This window comes from Rattus rattus, chromosome 7 (genome assembly GCF_011064425.1).
Source record: "Rattus rattus isolate New Zealand chromosome 7, Rrattus_CSIRO_v1, whole genome shotgun sequence".
NCBI lineage: Eukaryota > Metazoa > Chordata > Mammalia > Rodentia > Muridae > Rattus > Rattus rattus.
The window spans coordinates 46778972-46796228 of record NC_046160.1 but is presented as its reverse complement, the minus strand read 5'-3'; the positions used below and the strand labels follow the sequence as shown (position 1 = coordinate 46796228).

The 17257-nt window shown below is 39.7% G+C and overlaps 1 protein-coding gene across 1 annotated transcript; it reads right to left on the bottom strand.

Annotated features, from left to right (window-relative positions):
* Positions 1 to 520: 520 nt before the first annotated feature.
* Positions 521 to 15812, bottom strand: Twistnb (TWIST neighbor). The gene is made up of 4 exons (XM_032907638.1): positions 15459 to 15812; positions 10655 to 10796; positions 4842 to 5050; positions 521 to 4281 (listed from the first exon to the last, which is right to left on the bottom strand). Exons 1-4 carry the CDS (start codon positions 15710 to 15712, stop codon positions 3921 to 3923), a joined length of 966 nt encoding a protein of 321 aa, XP_032763529.1. The 5' UTR covers positions 15713 to 15812; the 3' UTR covers positions 521 to 3920.
* Between the last annotated feature and the right edge of the window lie 1445 nt (positions 15813 to 17257).

The window sequence follows — 17257 nt, the reverse complement described above, 5'->3', positions numbered from 1 at the left end:
GATGTCGACAACTTACTGCGCATGTGCAGGCTTGTCCCCTTGCTAGGGCGGCCATACGATAATGAGATGTAGGGCGCCCTCCAGTGGTGAACAACGGTACTGCACATGTGCGGTTTTTGCACCAGGTGTCAGTTGACCGTTAATATGCAAATGGGGTGATTCATTCTCCACCAATCCCTGGAGGACAAGTAGTGGGGTGATCCATGCCCCACCAATCCCTGAGAGATAATTAGCATACTGTTGTGTATATAAGTCGAGCGACTTTGCTGCTCGGGGTCCCTGTTCAAGAGAGCTGTAACACTAAGAAGAGCTGTAACACTAAGAAGAGCTGTAACACAGTAAAGGCTTGTTCGCAGAAGAATCCTGTTGCCGCGCGTCGTTCTTGCTGGCGGGACATTGGGCGCGCGACAAAAAAAGACATGGCAAGTAAAGTTAACAGTGATTTGAAACTAAGAAAATACACAAACACTGGCACAGCTGGTCAGATGTGTTTATATATGAAATCATTAGCTTCGTAATATATAAGAACCAATTAGAACTTTATTTAAAAAATCATTTAACAAATTCCCTATGAATGGCCATAATAGACAAAAATTTAACACCACTATACAAGATAAATAACTAGGAAAACTAATCAATTCATAGAATTTTGTTTTGTCTGAAAACTGATAAGGTGGGGCTGGAGAGATGACTCGTCCCCTACAGTAACAGCTATCTAACACGAGGACCTCAGCTTAATCCCCAGCACTCACAGAAAATCTGGGGGCTGTGGCATGTACCCATAATCCCAGCAACTGGAAATATGGTGACAGGAAGATACTGGTCAGACTGCCCAGCTGAATCTGTGAACTCATGATTCAGTAAAACCATCTCCAAAACTAGGCAGGAGAGACTGAGGAAGAACCCAATGCTAATCCCTGGCTTCCACACACATGCACATACAGGAACATACAAGGTACAGGGGGGCTCCTTGCCCATATACATCAAGGTCTAGCTAATGTTTAACTCAAGAACCTGGGACAAGGTGTTCTGCTTTGTGACTCATTCTTGCCACTTCCAGAATTCAGTTCTTTGCCGACACAGGACCATTTCCTGCTGTCTGTTGGCCAGGGAAGATCTTAGCTCTTTACCCTTGGGTTCCAGGATCCCCTCCATCTACAGTAAGGGAGTCTCCCACCAAATTTTTCTCACACCTACTTCTCTCAATTCTTCTTCTGCCACAAGGTGCAGATAACTTTGATTGTGAAAGGCTGCTGTGATTAGATTTTATCTGCTCAGGCCCTTGTGCAATGTTGCAATTGTGCAGAGAAAACTTTTCACTCATGAGGATGAGGATGGGAAGCCCTGGGGATCACCACTCCAAACAAGCAAAGTCTTCTAAAACTCAAGAATATCGTTTGAGTATTAAAATGTGGTAATTTAGTTATTCTTGCTAATCTATTTTTTTATCAATAGATAAATTTGACATGTTGTTTTGGTGTTCATGGAAGGCTAGAATCATGTGACTTACCATACTGTGCTAAATATAATCACAAATTCAACTCCTAAAATATGAAGGATTTATTGAACATTTTCTAGATATGTTACATCAAATCCTGACAAAACAAGCATTACAATCCCTTTCAACTTACAAATTCATTTGAAAAGCATTGTCTGAAGTAATGTAATAAGTTTCATCTATGATCTTACTTAACCACTGAGAAAAAATAAACTGGAAACAGGATAAAATTAATATTTTACTTAGCAAAAGTGTTAAGCAAAAAAAGTTAAATTTTCTATTTCCCCTTCTCAATGAGATATGAGCGTGTCCCCCGTGGGTCTTCCATGCTTAGTATCTTTGGGTCTGTGGTTTATAGCAGTTATCCTGTACTAAAATCCACATACAAGTGAATACAGACTATGTTTGTCTTTCTGGGTTCAGGATCTTTTCTAATTCCATCCATTTGCAAATTTAATGATGTCATTGTTTTTAATAGCTGAGTACTATTCCATTGTGTAAATGAACCATATTTTCTTTATGCATTCTTCAGTTGAAGGACATGTGGGTTGTTTCCAGTGGCTATTATGAATAGCTGCTTTGAACATAGTTGAGCAAATGCTTGTGATATGGTAGTGGTTCTTTTGGGTATATGTCCCAGAGCTGTGTCTTGAGGTAGATCTATTCCCAGTTTTCTAAGAAACCACCAAAGTTACTTCCAAAGCAGTTGTAAGTTTGGACCCCCATCAGAGTGTTCCCCTTGATCCACATCCACATTCTCATCAGTACGAGCTGTTGCTTGAGGTTTTTTGTTTTGTTTTGTTTTTAATGTCTTAGCCATTTTGATAGGTGTAAGACAGAATTTCAGAGTTGTTCTGATTTACAATCCCTGATGACTAAGGGTGTTGAGCATTTCTTTAAGTGCTTCTCCACCACTGGAGATTCCTGCCAAGAATTCTGTCTAGGTCTGTACTCCATTTTTTAATAGACATCAAGGATGGATGGAGGAAGGAGAGTGGGTGGGGGAGTGGGTAGGTATGGGAACAGGAGGGATGAGGTAAAAGGAGGGAAAGACAACTGTATTGCAGTATTCTTTGTATTTTTTAAAATATCTTTAATTTAAAATCTCATATTTTGTACTGAGACAAGGCATGTTAATTTGGAATAGTCACAGTTTAAGAAGGGACCTGAAAGCCACATAAAAATTTCAAGTATCCTGAGTGAAAGATGTTGGTTTGTACCTTTCCTCTGTTGGTCAGATCTACCTGTACACATTACATTGCTGCATTCTTTATGCTCTATATACCATACATTAAATCAGGAAACATGGTTGCCAAAATTTACTCCTTATCAAATAGTAAATTGATGCTCACACTATGTCTGCCAGTCAGTGACACAGCAATGACTGAGATGGAAGGTCAACCCTACGCCCGTCTGTTTCCAGGTACTAACTAAGGAGATCAATGTTTTCTTCATGGTATTTACAATTACTGTTTTATTTCCTCACTTAGGCTGTGTGCACACAAGTGTTTCTCCCATTTTGCTTCACGGAGAAATGAACATTAACTTGATTTTTATATCCTTTGGCCTCAATAAAACACATTACAGCTATTAAGTGCCTGTAAATGCCTGGCTATGGGTTGATTATGAACCTCAACCAACTCATCTTCACTACAACCTTCTGGTTAGGCATAACACATCCCACATTTATCAGTGAAAGCAGTAATGACTGTGGAGCTCCTCCTCAAACAAGTCTAGAACACCCCTAATCATTAAAAGCTTGCTGGAGATTTTCAACTAGCAAGAACCACATTTATCCCATCTTCACCTTGCTCATGATCTATATAACAAAATAAAAACTATTGAAACACAAAGTAGAAATTAACAGCCCTTCCCATAACAGTCTCGGAATTCAAGAACACATGTACACCCTCTGGGACGGACAATGAGTTTTCCGCCCACCACACATTCAACAGACAGTCACAGGGTATGTAAGAGTTCTAGATAATCTTCCTTAGGTATACATTTTAAATAAAATAGAAGTACTGTTTAAGGAAAATTTAAACTTAGTAAATGTATTGTGCTTTTTAAAAAAAATGTTCTGGCTAAAGACAACATTTATTATCAGAAAAAAATTGAAAGCATAAAGTTCTTTGGCAGATGTTGAGAATGTAAAATTTTACGTAGAACATTAACAATATGAGTCAAGGTAACAAACATTTGTTAACATTTCCCCTTTACTGTAATAAAATAATACTATAATAATACTGGTATTATCCAAAATTTATATAATCAGTTGTATGATTTTAGTACAAAACCCTCCAATCAAGTATTTGTTTGTGAATTTCCTATCAGCATTTCCTACCATTCAAAAAATCTATTCACCTGTATATCTGAATATGTTAACAATAGAAAAGACAATTACTGTCTCTTCTTAGGTGACTCAGTTAGCCTCTTCACTGTGTTTTCTTTTCTTCTTTTTCTTTTTATGGTCACTTTGGTAGCCACTTGAGTCACTGGCTTGGAAAATGGGGTCCTGATCTTCCTGGTGCCTTTTCTTCTTCTTTTTCTTCTTCTTTGGCTCTTCCTCAAAGAAGTCATTCACATTATCACTACACGGCAGGCCTGCTTCTTCCTCTGGAGTAGCATCTGTAACATCTGCTACCTCTGTAACACTTTCCACTGTTGCACAGATTTCTCTGTCTTTGTCTTTCTTCTTTTTCTTCTTTGGAATTTTTTCAACAACCTCTTCAATGACAGTTTCTTCTACATCTTCAGAAACTACAGAGCCCTTATGCTGCAAACTGTAAATGAACAGATTTTAAAAATGTTAACAACAATAAGCAAAAAAGAAAGAAAAAATATGAGGCCAAGTCTGTTTCAATAGATTATGACTCTTTGCACAAGATAGTTCACTGTGGCTCTAATTCTCAATGTCCTATCTTGCTATTCCTCAGACCACTAAAATGTCTATGAGTTGTCAGATGCCAAGGTCAATGGCATATTTATCCAGCGACTTTTTGATCTTTAGGCTTTCTTCTCCCTATGGCAGGCTAGTTTCCAACTCAGGATCCTCCTGCCCCAGCCTTCAGAATGCTGGGATTCCTGGCACAGTCTACTAACAGTTACTATTTATAGCTGGCCCAAATTTAACAATGAAATGTTGGTTTCTTGTTTTACTTTCACTGTACTTCTATAGAAGCTCAAGCACCACTTCAAAATTTGGAGTTGGTTAAGAAATTTTTAGCTATGAAACATTAAATCCAGGCTAACTAGCTAAATCACAGACATTTGAAAAAGAAAACATACTTCTGGTATATATCAGAGCAACAAGATCTAACTATTTCAATCATCATACACTAACCTTGTGGTATTTAGTTTTCCTCGAATGCAGAATACTCCAGCAGAATCTGAGTCTAAGCGAAACACATCAAATTCCAGTTCATCCCCTACATTTATCTCCAATGTTTGCCACTCCTCATATGACATCTGCTCAGGCTTAGGGATAGAAGCATTAAAACATCCATGTACTAAACAGCCAATATGGCTAGAGGACACTTTATTAACTGTACCCTGTAAAGAAGAGAAAAGAAAGAACATAACATCATAATAAGAGTCAAAGAGTTAAAAGGTGAGTAAAACTTTATAAACATGAAATTCTTCTTCAAAAGAGAAAATATCGCAATAATGGCATGCTTTAAAACACTTTACAAAAAAAATCTAAGAACTTACCATGTCATACCAAAACATAATTTTAGAAAACTTAGAAATGTTAAATTTTATTAAATAATTGCTTGTCTATTTTAAGTGGATAACAACTAAACCAGTTCTTCCTTAAACAAAGGTGGAAAGGTGTGGGGTTGGCTTGGCTCCACTGCAGAACTGCCCAGGGAATAGGCGGCTCTGTGACTGAGACCAAGCAGAGAATACACTGTCGTATGCATGTGTTCTGCGCAAGAAGCATTTGCAACTGGGCTCACATTGATATTTCTATAAACTGACTGAATTTCAAAGCTCACAAACACAATTTTTACTAATTCAAATTAACATGAGTATAAATAGTTCTATTAGGAAACAAAGCATTCTTCATTAATCTGGAACATGGATTGACTACTTCCGAAAAGCTTACAACTATTATGTCACTTTTATGCTTAAAAAGTGAAGCTTTCCACGGAATTTAGTTTTTAGTCTCCTTTGGAACCAATGGGCATGAGTTTATAAATGAAAACCCTAAAGTACTTTGTAAAGATGCATTTTCTGAAGCACAGAGCTATAAAATAATAGAGGCATGCATGCGATACAAACTGTTGCAGACTGTAACAGAATCTAAAGCTCCCTTATCCGTCATGACCAGGAGGAGTCTGATGTCTGATCTGTAATGACCAATTAAATGCCATCCTTAACTTCTAAAAGTCTCTAAAAAACAAACTATGGTATATCTACAGAATGCGGTGTTAATTTTTCAGAATAAAAAAGAGAGCTGCCAAGTTTTAGACACAGAGAAAATAATCTTAAATGCAGACTCCAAACAAGAAGCTAATCAGAATACTTGCTTCATGAGGTAAGTATCCAGTATGGGCAAGTAAGATAGCTTAGTCAGTACGGCATTTACAATTTGACTCCCAGTACCCATGTGGTGGAAGGAGATAGAGGACTCTCTACAAGTTGTACTCTGGCTTCCATGTGCATACTGTGGTACTTGCACACTGTAGAGTGTGTGAATGTACACACACAAACAGGTGTAATTAAAGATAAGTACCTAACATCTTAGAAAAGGCAAAACCACAGGATAGCAAAAAGATCAATGGTTGTCAAGAACTAATGTGAACAGTGAGGATCAAGAGGTAGTGTACAGGGAAACTCTAGGGCAGTCAAAGTACTGTGCATGATGCTAAAAAGACAGCACAATATATCTGTGAAAATCTAAGGGGTGTACATGAAGACTGAACTCCCACATAACCTTTGAACTATATGCAAGACAGAGCAGGATAGCAACTGAAGATTCTCTGGTAATCTCTTCCTACATACAGCCATTCATAAACCAGACTACCAGAATAAAAAAAAGTCAGCTAAGAGAGTATTACATATGCTTACTTTAAACCTTGTGCTAGATTTGCCATAATGAAACTTAATGCTGGGCAAAGTCCCCGGACTCCTAATGTCAGGCTAAGTACCCCCAGCAGTGAATTTCTGAAATTATGCCAAATGGGCAGCGAAGAGAAGGCTTCACTACTAACCACTCTTCCAACTTCAGCAAAAGAAGGAGCAAGACATGAAAGCTAGCACAGAGCTTTCAGACCCTGGGATAGGCCTGCTGCAATAAAAGAAGTGCCCAGTGTTGCAGAACACAACATAGAGCAAGTCTACCAACACCAGCCTGCATCAGGAGACCTACACACCTGGTTCACAGACTGAGCTTCAGCTACTTCAGTTGATGTTGGCTTGGGGAACTCCCATTCTCCTCCTTAGCTGTGCAAGTGCCTGCAGCTGTCAGAATCAGGTAAGACCCCACTTAGCACCAGCTACATTGTCCAACAGACTGTCCCTCTACCACGTGCCTCCTAATGTAAGGTAGTAGAGCTACTGCCAGGACAGTGCTTACAGATGGATCTTTAGAACATGTTCTCACAGTTAGCAGAGAACTGTGCCCTTCTATGAGGCTTGTGTTTGTTGATTTGTATTGCCTCTGGCTACAGTGCACACTTCAGTGTACCACTGAGATTGTACAGGTCCTTGTGGTTCTGAGGTTCAGGTATAGTCCATCTTAGTATCAGTACAGTTGGTGAAGAATTGCCTTCACTAACAGTCTCCTAACTCTGAGCTGACAGAATGATACAAAACTCTATTTTCTGGAAAAGGGCAAAGGTAGAAAACACTGAGGCGCAGAAAGCTAATGCTTCTTTATCCCCACAGCTCCCAGGGGCCAGCCTATGCAGAGAACAAAGATCAGCTCTAGTGACAAGAACATACATGAGGCCAATCTACTAGGCTTGAACAAAAGACAAATAGCATCACCTGTGGCTGGCTGTGGCAATGCTAGGTCATGAATCCTATAACAATACCTACAAAAATGTTCATCTTGGGCTCATGGTACAACGTTGGCTCTAATGGCTACAAATATGGCTTACGAGCCTAGGGCTGATCCATTCACAACAAATCTGCCTAGAGCCAGGCAAAAACTTGCAATGTGTGACCACAGGCCTGTTATGTAAAAAAGACACTGAATCTTATTCTAGTCTCAGCACATGCATCTAGAGACAGACTCTGCTTTAGATATTCTTCTGTTTCTTTCTCAATAACACACGGATAAAATACCTGGAACAAAACCTGGCTTGAATGGCACTCAAATGCTGAAGCAGGTACCATCAGACTTTGGGCTGATCTGGACCTGGATGCCATCTAGTTCTGAAACAGTGTAAGTATCAGAGGCTTAGATGAAGAGCACTGCTTAAAATCTCTGCAGAGGCAAACACAGACAAGGCCAGGGCAGGGAGTGGATTGAATGCACCAAATGAATGCCAACAAATATCAAGGGCATTCTGGAAACCATGACTTCCCTGAGTGTTCAAAGCTATGATGCCACGGATCACTGTGTGGGCACTACCAAGGAACTCAATATGCTTCAAGAAAACATTGAGAAACTGGGAGATGAATGTAATTTTGAGCTGTAAAACTGCACATAGTGAAATGTAAAACGTGTCGGAAGTATCAGTAGAAGGATAAATCAAACAGGAGAATTAGTGAGCCTTCAAGCAAAGTGAGCTTAGTTAAAGAATACAAAGGGGAAAAGGAAAGAAGAGGAATATAGAAAGCGTAAAGGAACCCTACATATTAAAGAAGCAAATATTCAGATTACTAATCTATAGTGCACTATGTAAAAACATTACCTGTCAATAAAGCGCTGATGGTTTATTAGCAAAAGGAAGTAGAAGGTAGAAGTTCCAGGAGAGATAGGAACTCTGGGAAAGAGTCAGGCCTGGGAAGATTCACTACCTAGACTCAGAGAAAGTCAGATGTGTGAAACTGAGGAGAGGTAACCAGTCATGTGGCAGACATAGAATGGTATAAATGATTTATATAAGTTAAGAGGTAGCTGAGGAGCAAGCCTAGCTTAAGGCCATATGCATTTTAAATAAAAATAAGTCTCTATGTCCTTGTTAAGAAATTTGGCCAGGCTTAGAAAAGACACACACAGTCAGATTAAAGACTAGCCAGGGCAAGTAGGCACTACAGTGAAAGAGAAGACACACCAATAGGAAAGTCTCAATTATTCCCATCTGTAGGCAGGATGACTGAATATATAGATGAATTTAAGGGCTCCACCAAAGATTTTAGAACTGGCAAATGAATTCAGTTAGGTAGCACATACAAAAATAAAGACACGAAAGTAATAGCTTTCCTAATAAATACAATTTAACCCTATTCTCAATAGCCACACAAAAATAAACTACTTAAATAAACTCCATTTTGAAATGAAAGCCCTCTATAATGTAAAGCAAAACTAACTGATGAGAGGAAGATAAAATGACAAGAAAGAAAGAAAAAGAAACACAAAAGAAAAAGAAATAAACAAAGAAGAAAGCAAACTAGCTAGCTCCCTAAGTTCTTATGTGGAAGTCCAGATACTGTTACAATGACCATATTGCTAAAAGCAATCTACAGTGCACTATCCAAATGACTAATAATGTTCTTTATAGAATTTAAAAACAAAATCCTTATACAGATGTACAAAAGACAAAAAAACAAAACAAACAAACAAAAAGAGGACAACCAAAGCACAAGAAACAAAAGCAAAAAACACTTAAATGATTGTTAATTGTAGTGAGATTATTATATAAAATTAAAGTACTTCTGTACCTCAAAGGAAACACTCAAGAGTTAGAGAGACGGCATGCGAGACAGGAGAAATGTCAGAGCTGATGTCCAGAACATAAAGAACAAAAAAGTAAGTCAAATAAAAATGGACAAATGGGGCTGGAGAGATGGCTCAGCGGTTAGGAGCACTGACTGCTCTTACAGATGTCCGAGTTCAATTCCCAGCAACCACATGGTGGCTCACAACCATCTGTAATGGAATCTGATGCCCTCTTCTGGTGTGTCTGAAGACAGCTACAGTGTACTCATATACATGAAATAAATAAATAAATAAATAAATAAATAAATAAATAAATCTATCTTTAAAAACATGGACAAATGATTTGACGAAACACACCTCAAAAGAAGTAGAAGTAGCCAATAAACACAGGGGAGAAATGCTCACATTTTAGCCACAGGGGAACTCCGAGTCACAACTTCAATGCTATACCTGCAATGGCTAAGCACGCTCAAAGACTGACAGGGCTTGGAATCACCCAGTAGACCACGGCACTCGACTGGGTGTCTAGAACACAGTTTCCAAAGAGGATTAACAGAGCTGTGAGAACCAAGGCTAGAGCCCAGAGAGAGTAAGAGAAAAGCAGAAATCAGTCAGACACCAGTATTCCTTTGTTTCTTGGCCCAGCAAGATGAAAACTTCTGTACTCTGTGCCTCCTTGCCAAGTAAAGCAGAAGCCAAACAAAGCCTTTCATCCTTCAAGTCTTTTCTGTCAAGTATTTTGTTATGGCAACAAGAAAATGACTCGATATTTCACCTAAATGGTTAATACCAACCACAAAAATTACATGGTGAAAAGATGTGAGCGAAAAGAACTCACACAATTGCTCCTGTGAATGTAAGTCAGCAGACACTATAGGAATCATAAAAGGTAGTGAGTGCTACCATATGATAAAATCCAAGAGGTAAAATCAACACGGAGCAGAAGAGCCTGTGCACCCGCCCAGGTTTATTCAGCGCTGCCCACAACAGGTAAGACGCTGCTGTCTACCACTGTCAGAAGACGAATGGATAGCTGAAGTTTACATACACAGAGCAATCCGTGGAACAAGCATATCCACACAGAAGAGAGAATTCCTGTGATCTGCAGCGATGAAGAGAGCTGAATCATGTTAGTGAAGCAAACAGGCACTGAAAGACAATTACTGATTTTCTTCCATATGTGGAAACTACAGTTCATTTTTAAAGGAACCCAAGAGATAACAGTGATTGTTAGGGGGTAGGAAGGGTGCTAGGTCAAGGCATTTCCAGAGAAAAAGTTATGTAAAGGAAGTAAAAAAAAAAAAAAAAAAAGCTGTACATACCATCAGTTTCTGCCCTGGTTTAGGGCAGAAAATAACAAAATCGGCTTCAATGTTAAGATGAATGTGTCCTTGATCATCATAAATATCTCCCAGTTCACCCACAACTCTGATGTTATCATATGCAATAGGAACACCTAAAAGGCTGTAAAAGGGGGGGAAAGATACTGTTAATCCTAGTTAAAGATAATCTGCTGTTATCTCTCTGACATACCACCCCTTCCCAAATATAATGGTATCACCTAGTCTCATAGGCTAATAACACTAGCCATCCTAGCAATTATCGTTTATCAAAATTTCCATTGTCTCAGTTAAAGTGACCAGCAGCACGGGCACTCAGAACTAAGCACTGCAATAAACTGACACTCATATGCTACCTATCTGAATCGGTCAGACTAGGGAGAATAATGGAACTAAGCAAGAAAACATCTAGATACTGTCTGACTAAACACAGGCAACTGTGACACTATCCACTATTACTAGTTTCTATATGCGATACTATATAATAAGGGAAGCATGACTGTTTAAGCTACAGCCTGATCACTGGAACCAATGACTTAATACAGAAAAATAACAAACTAAAATCTTTTCTACTGAAAAGAAATGTTAATGGACACAACCATATCATTTGAGAACTGACTGACACTTAAGTAGACACATTTCAAGTCAAGACTAACAGCCTGTGATTATTTTAAAAGGCCAATTAACTAAGAAGACATATGAGCTTTACTAATTCTTCCGCACAAAAAACTTCCTGAAGGAAATTTCCCTAACTACACAAACACACACACACACACACACACACACACACACACACACACACACACACACACCCCACATGTAAAAATGTATTACTATTTGTAACCTAATTTTATTGAATCCATTTGTACAAATGTTTAGATTCAAAGTACAACTCTAAGGTCATGGACAGAAGAAAATGTTTTATTGGCCTCAATTAAATTTCTAGGACAGTCCATCTAAAGTAAGAAAAAGGATTTCTATATAATAGATTTTATTTTAGTGAAACAGCCACAACCCATAGGAAAGGAATTGTAATAGCTACCAAATTAGGAAAACCATACACTCAGAGATCTTCCAAGGACAGTACTGAAAATTTAGCTTCTACACATTGTGGCTTACCTAAGGAGGAATCGTACATCATAGGCAATGTGAGGGACGTTGAAACAGAACAAAAGGAAAACACAAGTATCCACCACAACTGGCAAGGAAAAGTCTCTGCTTCTCTTAGAAACCTCCTCTAATATAATACTGAGAAGAATCAGGCGAGGAGACATTGCTGTTCCTAAATGGCACTTGGAAACAAATGTCACTGCTTGCATTTATCACAGACACTGCAAAAACCAGAAAGAAACTCTGCTGTGTACAGAACAGTTCTGTACATGTGCAAGCAGTCTCTATGCAGGACTCTTAAATAAGGGACAAACTTGTTTATAAATTGCTGAGGATAGAATTTACACTTTAAAACAAGTATATCAATTTATATTTGTCAACTTTATATACTCCTAACATACTAAAACACTTGTAGAAATGGAGCAATACTTGTATGCCAGAAAGACTATTTTGTGGTAGGTCAACAAAAATAACCATTTCATAAAAGCACCGGTAACTGTAGATGGAGTGTGTACCATCTGAGCTACACATGCAAAATGTCTGGATCAATCTGCGTTTGTGACTGAAACACTTAACCAGCAACTCTATGAATAAGTGAAGAAGCATCTAACGTCTTAGTTTTCCAGACCATTATGCTCAAATGTCATAGATTGAAATGGTTTACAGGGTTGGAACACTATGTAAAATTTTTAACTATGTGGGTAGGTTGTGCTAATCTTTAAATTTCATTTCAGCATAGTGAATGATATTTTCATAACAGTAAACACTGCAAATTATGGCCACTAAGGGGATACCAGGACCCACAGGGTTCAGCATCTCTAAGGACTGTTATGCCCACTGAGTGCAAGGCTAAATGAATTTGTGAAACCCATAAGACTTTTGGGAAACTACTTAAGAGTAACCTACCAAGCATCACATATTCAAAGACATATTTCTTAACACTAAATATCTTCTCTTTATTTTATATATATATATATATATATATATATTTATTACATACGGTCCACATAAGGTTCACATGGTAACTTCACCTAGGATATATAGGAGGCAACTAGATCAAGTTTAAGGGACATTTTAAGCATTTAAGACTTCCTTGGGACTAGGAGGATAAAATGCATCTGACATCTTTAAATAACCCAAGGGTGCCAAAGTATGCTGTGTTTTATTTTATTCCCTGACAAATGGCCTCTTAAAGGTTCAACTTAGAAGCTACAATGTGATTTCAGAAAACTACTTACTTTCTCTAAGAGAACAGTCCAAAGTTGAAATAGGATATTTTTTGTAAAATAAAATCCTGCCACAGAGAAAGAGAGGCAACAGTCTGCCTATTAGGAAATGCTGTTAAGAAGACTTAAACATTAGCACGGGAATCTCAATTCCATATATTTTTTAAATAAGAAGACAGACGTACTGGTGCTTCAGGACAAGTCTAAAAACATAAACTATACAGGATAAATGATACAAATAACATGGGACAATTAATATGGCAATATAATTCTCATTATTTCAACGTTTTATCCCTTGATTTATTAATACTCAACTAATACTCGAGTAACACTGGAACCTAATATGCACTGTGGGGGAAAAAGGCCTTTTTAAGCATACTTTTGGCATAGTATCAAGGAAGGGAGGTGTCCAGTATATCCTATTCTAAATGGCTGCATTATCCAATTCTGTTACAGAAGTTATCTGTTTCTCATCTGTAATAATGACTCCTATTATACACCTTTATATAATGTTTCCCTAATGGATGAAAAGCTGTTTAGAATACTTAACATAACTGCTTGTGTTTTTATGCTAGTGATCACCTTGTATATTCTTAAATCTTTCCACCCCTTTAATCATTTTCCTTACAATAACTGCTAATTGATATCTTTACTTACTGCCTCATCCTATTTAAAATATCTAATTGTAATTTGTTTCTTAAATTGTAGATGTAACCATGTCCCAGGGACCTCAAACGTGTACCTCTCCTCTCCAGAGAGTTCCAAGTCTCAACTGGAGGCTAATAAGTGGATAAAGCAACAACTGTGCTTTAAGAATCAAAAACTGGGGGCTGGGGATTTAGCTCAGTGGTAGAGCGCTTGCCTAGGAAGCGCAAGACCCTGGGTTCGGTCCCCAGCTCCGGGAAAAAAAAAAAAAAAAAAGAATCAAAAACTGGCAACTGAAGAGATGGTTCAGCAGTCAGGAGCACTTGCTGCTCTTTGCAAAAGGCCCAGAGTCCATTCCCAGCATGCACTTGGGGTTCACAATCATCCATAATTCTAATTTCTGAGGATCTGATACCTTCTTCTGAGGGCAGTGGGCATGCACTTGGAACACATACACACAAGTAAGCAAAGCATAAATAAATAAATAAATAAACCTAATACAAACGAAAAGAGGAGCAGGAGAAGAAGAAAAAAGAAACAGATAAAGACAATGGGAGGAATGTAATGGCCATCTTCTAAGTCTTTGACACTCTCCTAAGGATCCAACGGCATGTGTTTCCCCTGACTACTACAATGACGGAGTGTTTACAAGCCTCTGGTCCCAGATTTCTAGCTTACATTTACTAACCATCTGTTTATGGCACTCACTGGCTAGAATGCTACCATCTAAATACCAGCCTATTGTGTCGTCCTCACAAAATCTAATTCCACTTTCTCACTATAACTTGTCAAGTTTTAACAGCTCACTGGATTTGACTTACATTATATCCCCACAGTACCTGAAAGCTCCTTGAAAGTAGACTCTTACTTCTATCTCTCTATCCCAACTCCAAACGTAGATGCATGCAATGGTGCTTGAAGGATGCTGTATTACTATTATTCTAGGTAGGCTTGATGGTTAATGGAACTGACTGTACCCGAATCCTCCAGAGTGGTAACCGCTCTGGCTAATTTGCCCTAGAGAAATCACAAGGGAATCACTACAATTTCTGAAGTGTCACAGAATTACTGAGGACATCAAATGATGTCTCAGGTATCCATAAGCCACAGTCTCAGAACCTCACCCCACTTTGTGCAAATCAGTTGTGGAATATTACGGCACATCACTTCCCATTGAAATTCTGAGATTTTTTTTCAAGTTACTCTACAACAGCTTACTATAAATGCACTAGTGTGTGTGTGTGTGTGTGTGTGTGTGTGTGTGTGTGTGTGTGTGTGTGTAAAACGAGGTTCATCACTCATCCTCAATTAGGCCTCAGAAGAGGAGAAAAAAAAAAAAAAAAAACCAAAGAAATTACTGGAAACAAACCTGCCTGTGTTGTGCAATGAAACTACTTATCCATTTTATATGTTGTCTTCCACATTAGTAGAATCTAATACTGACAGTAAAATGTCATTACTAAGTTAGAACACACCCGGAAGTGACTAAATGAAACCTTTAATACCCAAACAAAGCTCATCCCGGTGGGTTTCAGGCACTACTGGTCTCCACACAGGGAGTGCTTTTAGCACTGCCGCAGCTGACCACTTATTACTTCACCAGCCAGTTTCATCCCCAGGAGCTGGGCCACTGCATTCAGGCCAGCGGCGCAGAAGGCGACTGTAGACGCTGGGGCTAAGGTTCGCGAAGCTCGTGCGACTTTACCTCCATGGTGTTACGGAGCCGGGGCCCAATCGGAAGCTGAGAAGGGGCGACAGGCATCATCTGAGCTGCCGGCTCACAGAAGGAGACAGAGAGTCCTTACCTCTCGGAGTAGCGCAGGAGCTCGGCGTCCAGCTGCTCGCGGATGCCCGTGCGCTTCCTGCTCAGGTAGCGGGGCGACAGGGCGATGTGCCTGCGGTGCGGGGCGGCCACCAAGCAGGAATAGCGGCTGCTTACCAGCGCACACGCCGCGGCATAGCTCGGCAGCTCCAGGCAAGGCAGAATCCCGGCCTGACCCGCCACGGGCCTCTCGGAGGCCGCCTTGGGCCGCTGCGACTCCACAGAGCCCGCAGCCATGCGGCTTGTCAGGATGCTTTGGGGCGCGCACGAATGACGCAAACATTCCCGCTCGCCTCCGACGCTTGGCTTACATCATCAAAAAGCGACCGACCGCGACCTGGGGATTTTTAATTTTCTAAAGCTGCATTATAGAGGTTTGACCAGCAGAGGGCTGCTGCTGTTTCCCAAATCCAGGTAAACCGCGGAGGCCCTGGACCTTACTGAGCATGTGTGAAATCCAAGGATTCTGCTTTATATAGGCAGATGCAGAACGTTTGTTCATCACTGCAAAGTATGTTCAGTTATGGAGCGAAACTTGAATTTATTGATCTAGGCATTTAAGCCTAAAAAGGCAGAGGCCTGAAATAGCTTGATTTTTTTTTTTTTTTTTTTAAAGCTCCTTAGTTGATTTCACTGCTCGGCCAAGGCCTAGTGAATTAATGGTTTCTTTTATTTCTTTTGGTTTTCTGGTTTGGTTTTGTTTTTAGACACTGTCTCTCCATGCAGCTTTGGGTGACTTGAAACTCACTAGGTAGATCAAGCTGATACATGGATATTTGCCTGCCTCTGCCGCAAGAGAGCTGGGATAAAAGGCATGTGCCACTACTCCCAGCTGACTATTTTCTTTATTGGATTTAGCATGGCTATTAATAGGAGTGCCTGTTCCAGTTGCAGTGGGGCCTGATACATTTCTATGAGCTGAAGCTGTTCAATAAGGAATCAGAAACATTAGTGGAGTAGATTTTCTTTTCTTTTTTTTTTTTATTTTTCATGGATATTTTATGCATTTACATTTCAAATGTTATCCCCTTTCCTGGTTCCCCCCTCCCATCCCTGCTCCCTCTGCTTCTATGAGGATGCGCCCCCTCCCACTAACCCACTCCCACATCAAAACTCTGGCATTCCCCTACATTGAGGAAACAAGCCTTCACAGGACCAAGGGCTTCTCCTCCCATTGATGCTTGACAAGGCCATCCTCTGCCACATATGTGGCTGAAGTCATGGGCCCCTCCATGTGTATTCATTGGTTGGTGGTTAAGTTCCTGGGAGCTCTGGTGGGGTCTGGTTGGTTGATATTGTTTTTCTTCCAGTGGTGTTGCAAACCTCTTCTGCTCCTTGAGTCTTTTTCTCCAACTTCTCTATTGGTGTCCCCTTGTTCAGTCCAATAGTTACTGCAAGCATCCTCATCTGTATCAGTAGGGCTCTGGCAGAGCCTCTCAGGAGATACCCATATCTGACCCCTGTCAGCAAACACTTCTTGGCATCAACAATAGTGATTGCATTTGGTGGCTGCATATGGGACGGATCCCCAAGTGGGGCGGTCTCTGGATGATCTTTTCTTCAGTCCCTGATCCACTCTTTGCCCCTGTATTGCCTTATGAGTATTTTGTTCTCCCTTCTAAGAAGGACTGAAGCATCCACATTTTGGTCTTCCTTTTTCTTGAGCTTCATATGATCTGTGAATTTTTTCTTATGTATTCCAAACTTTTAGGCTAATATCCACTTATTAGTGAGTGCATACTATGTGTCTTCTTTTGTGACTAGGTTACCTCATTCGGGATG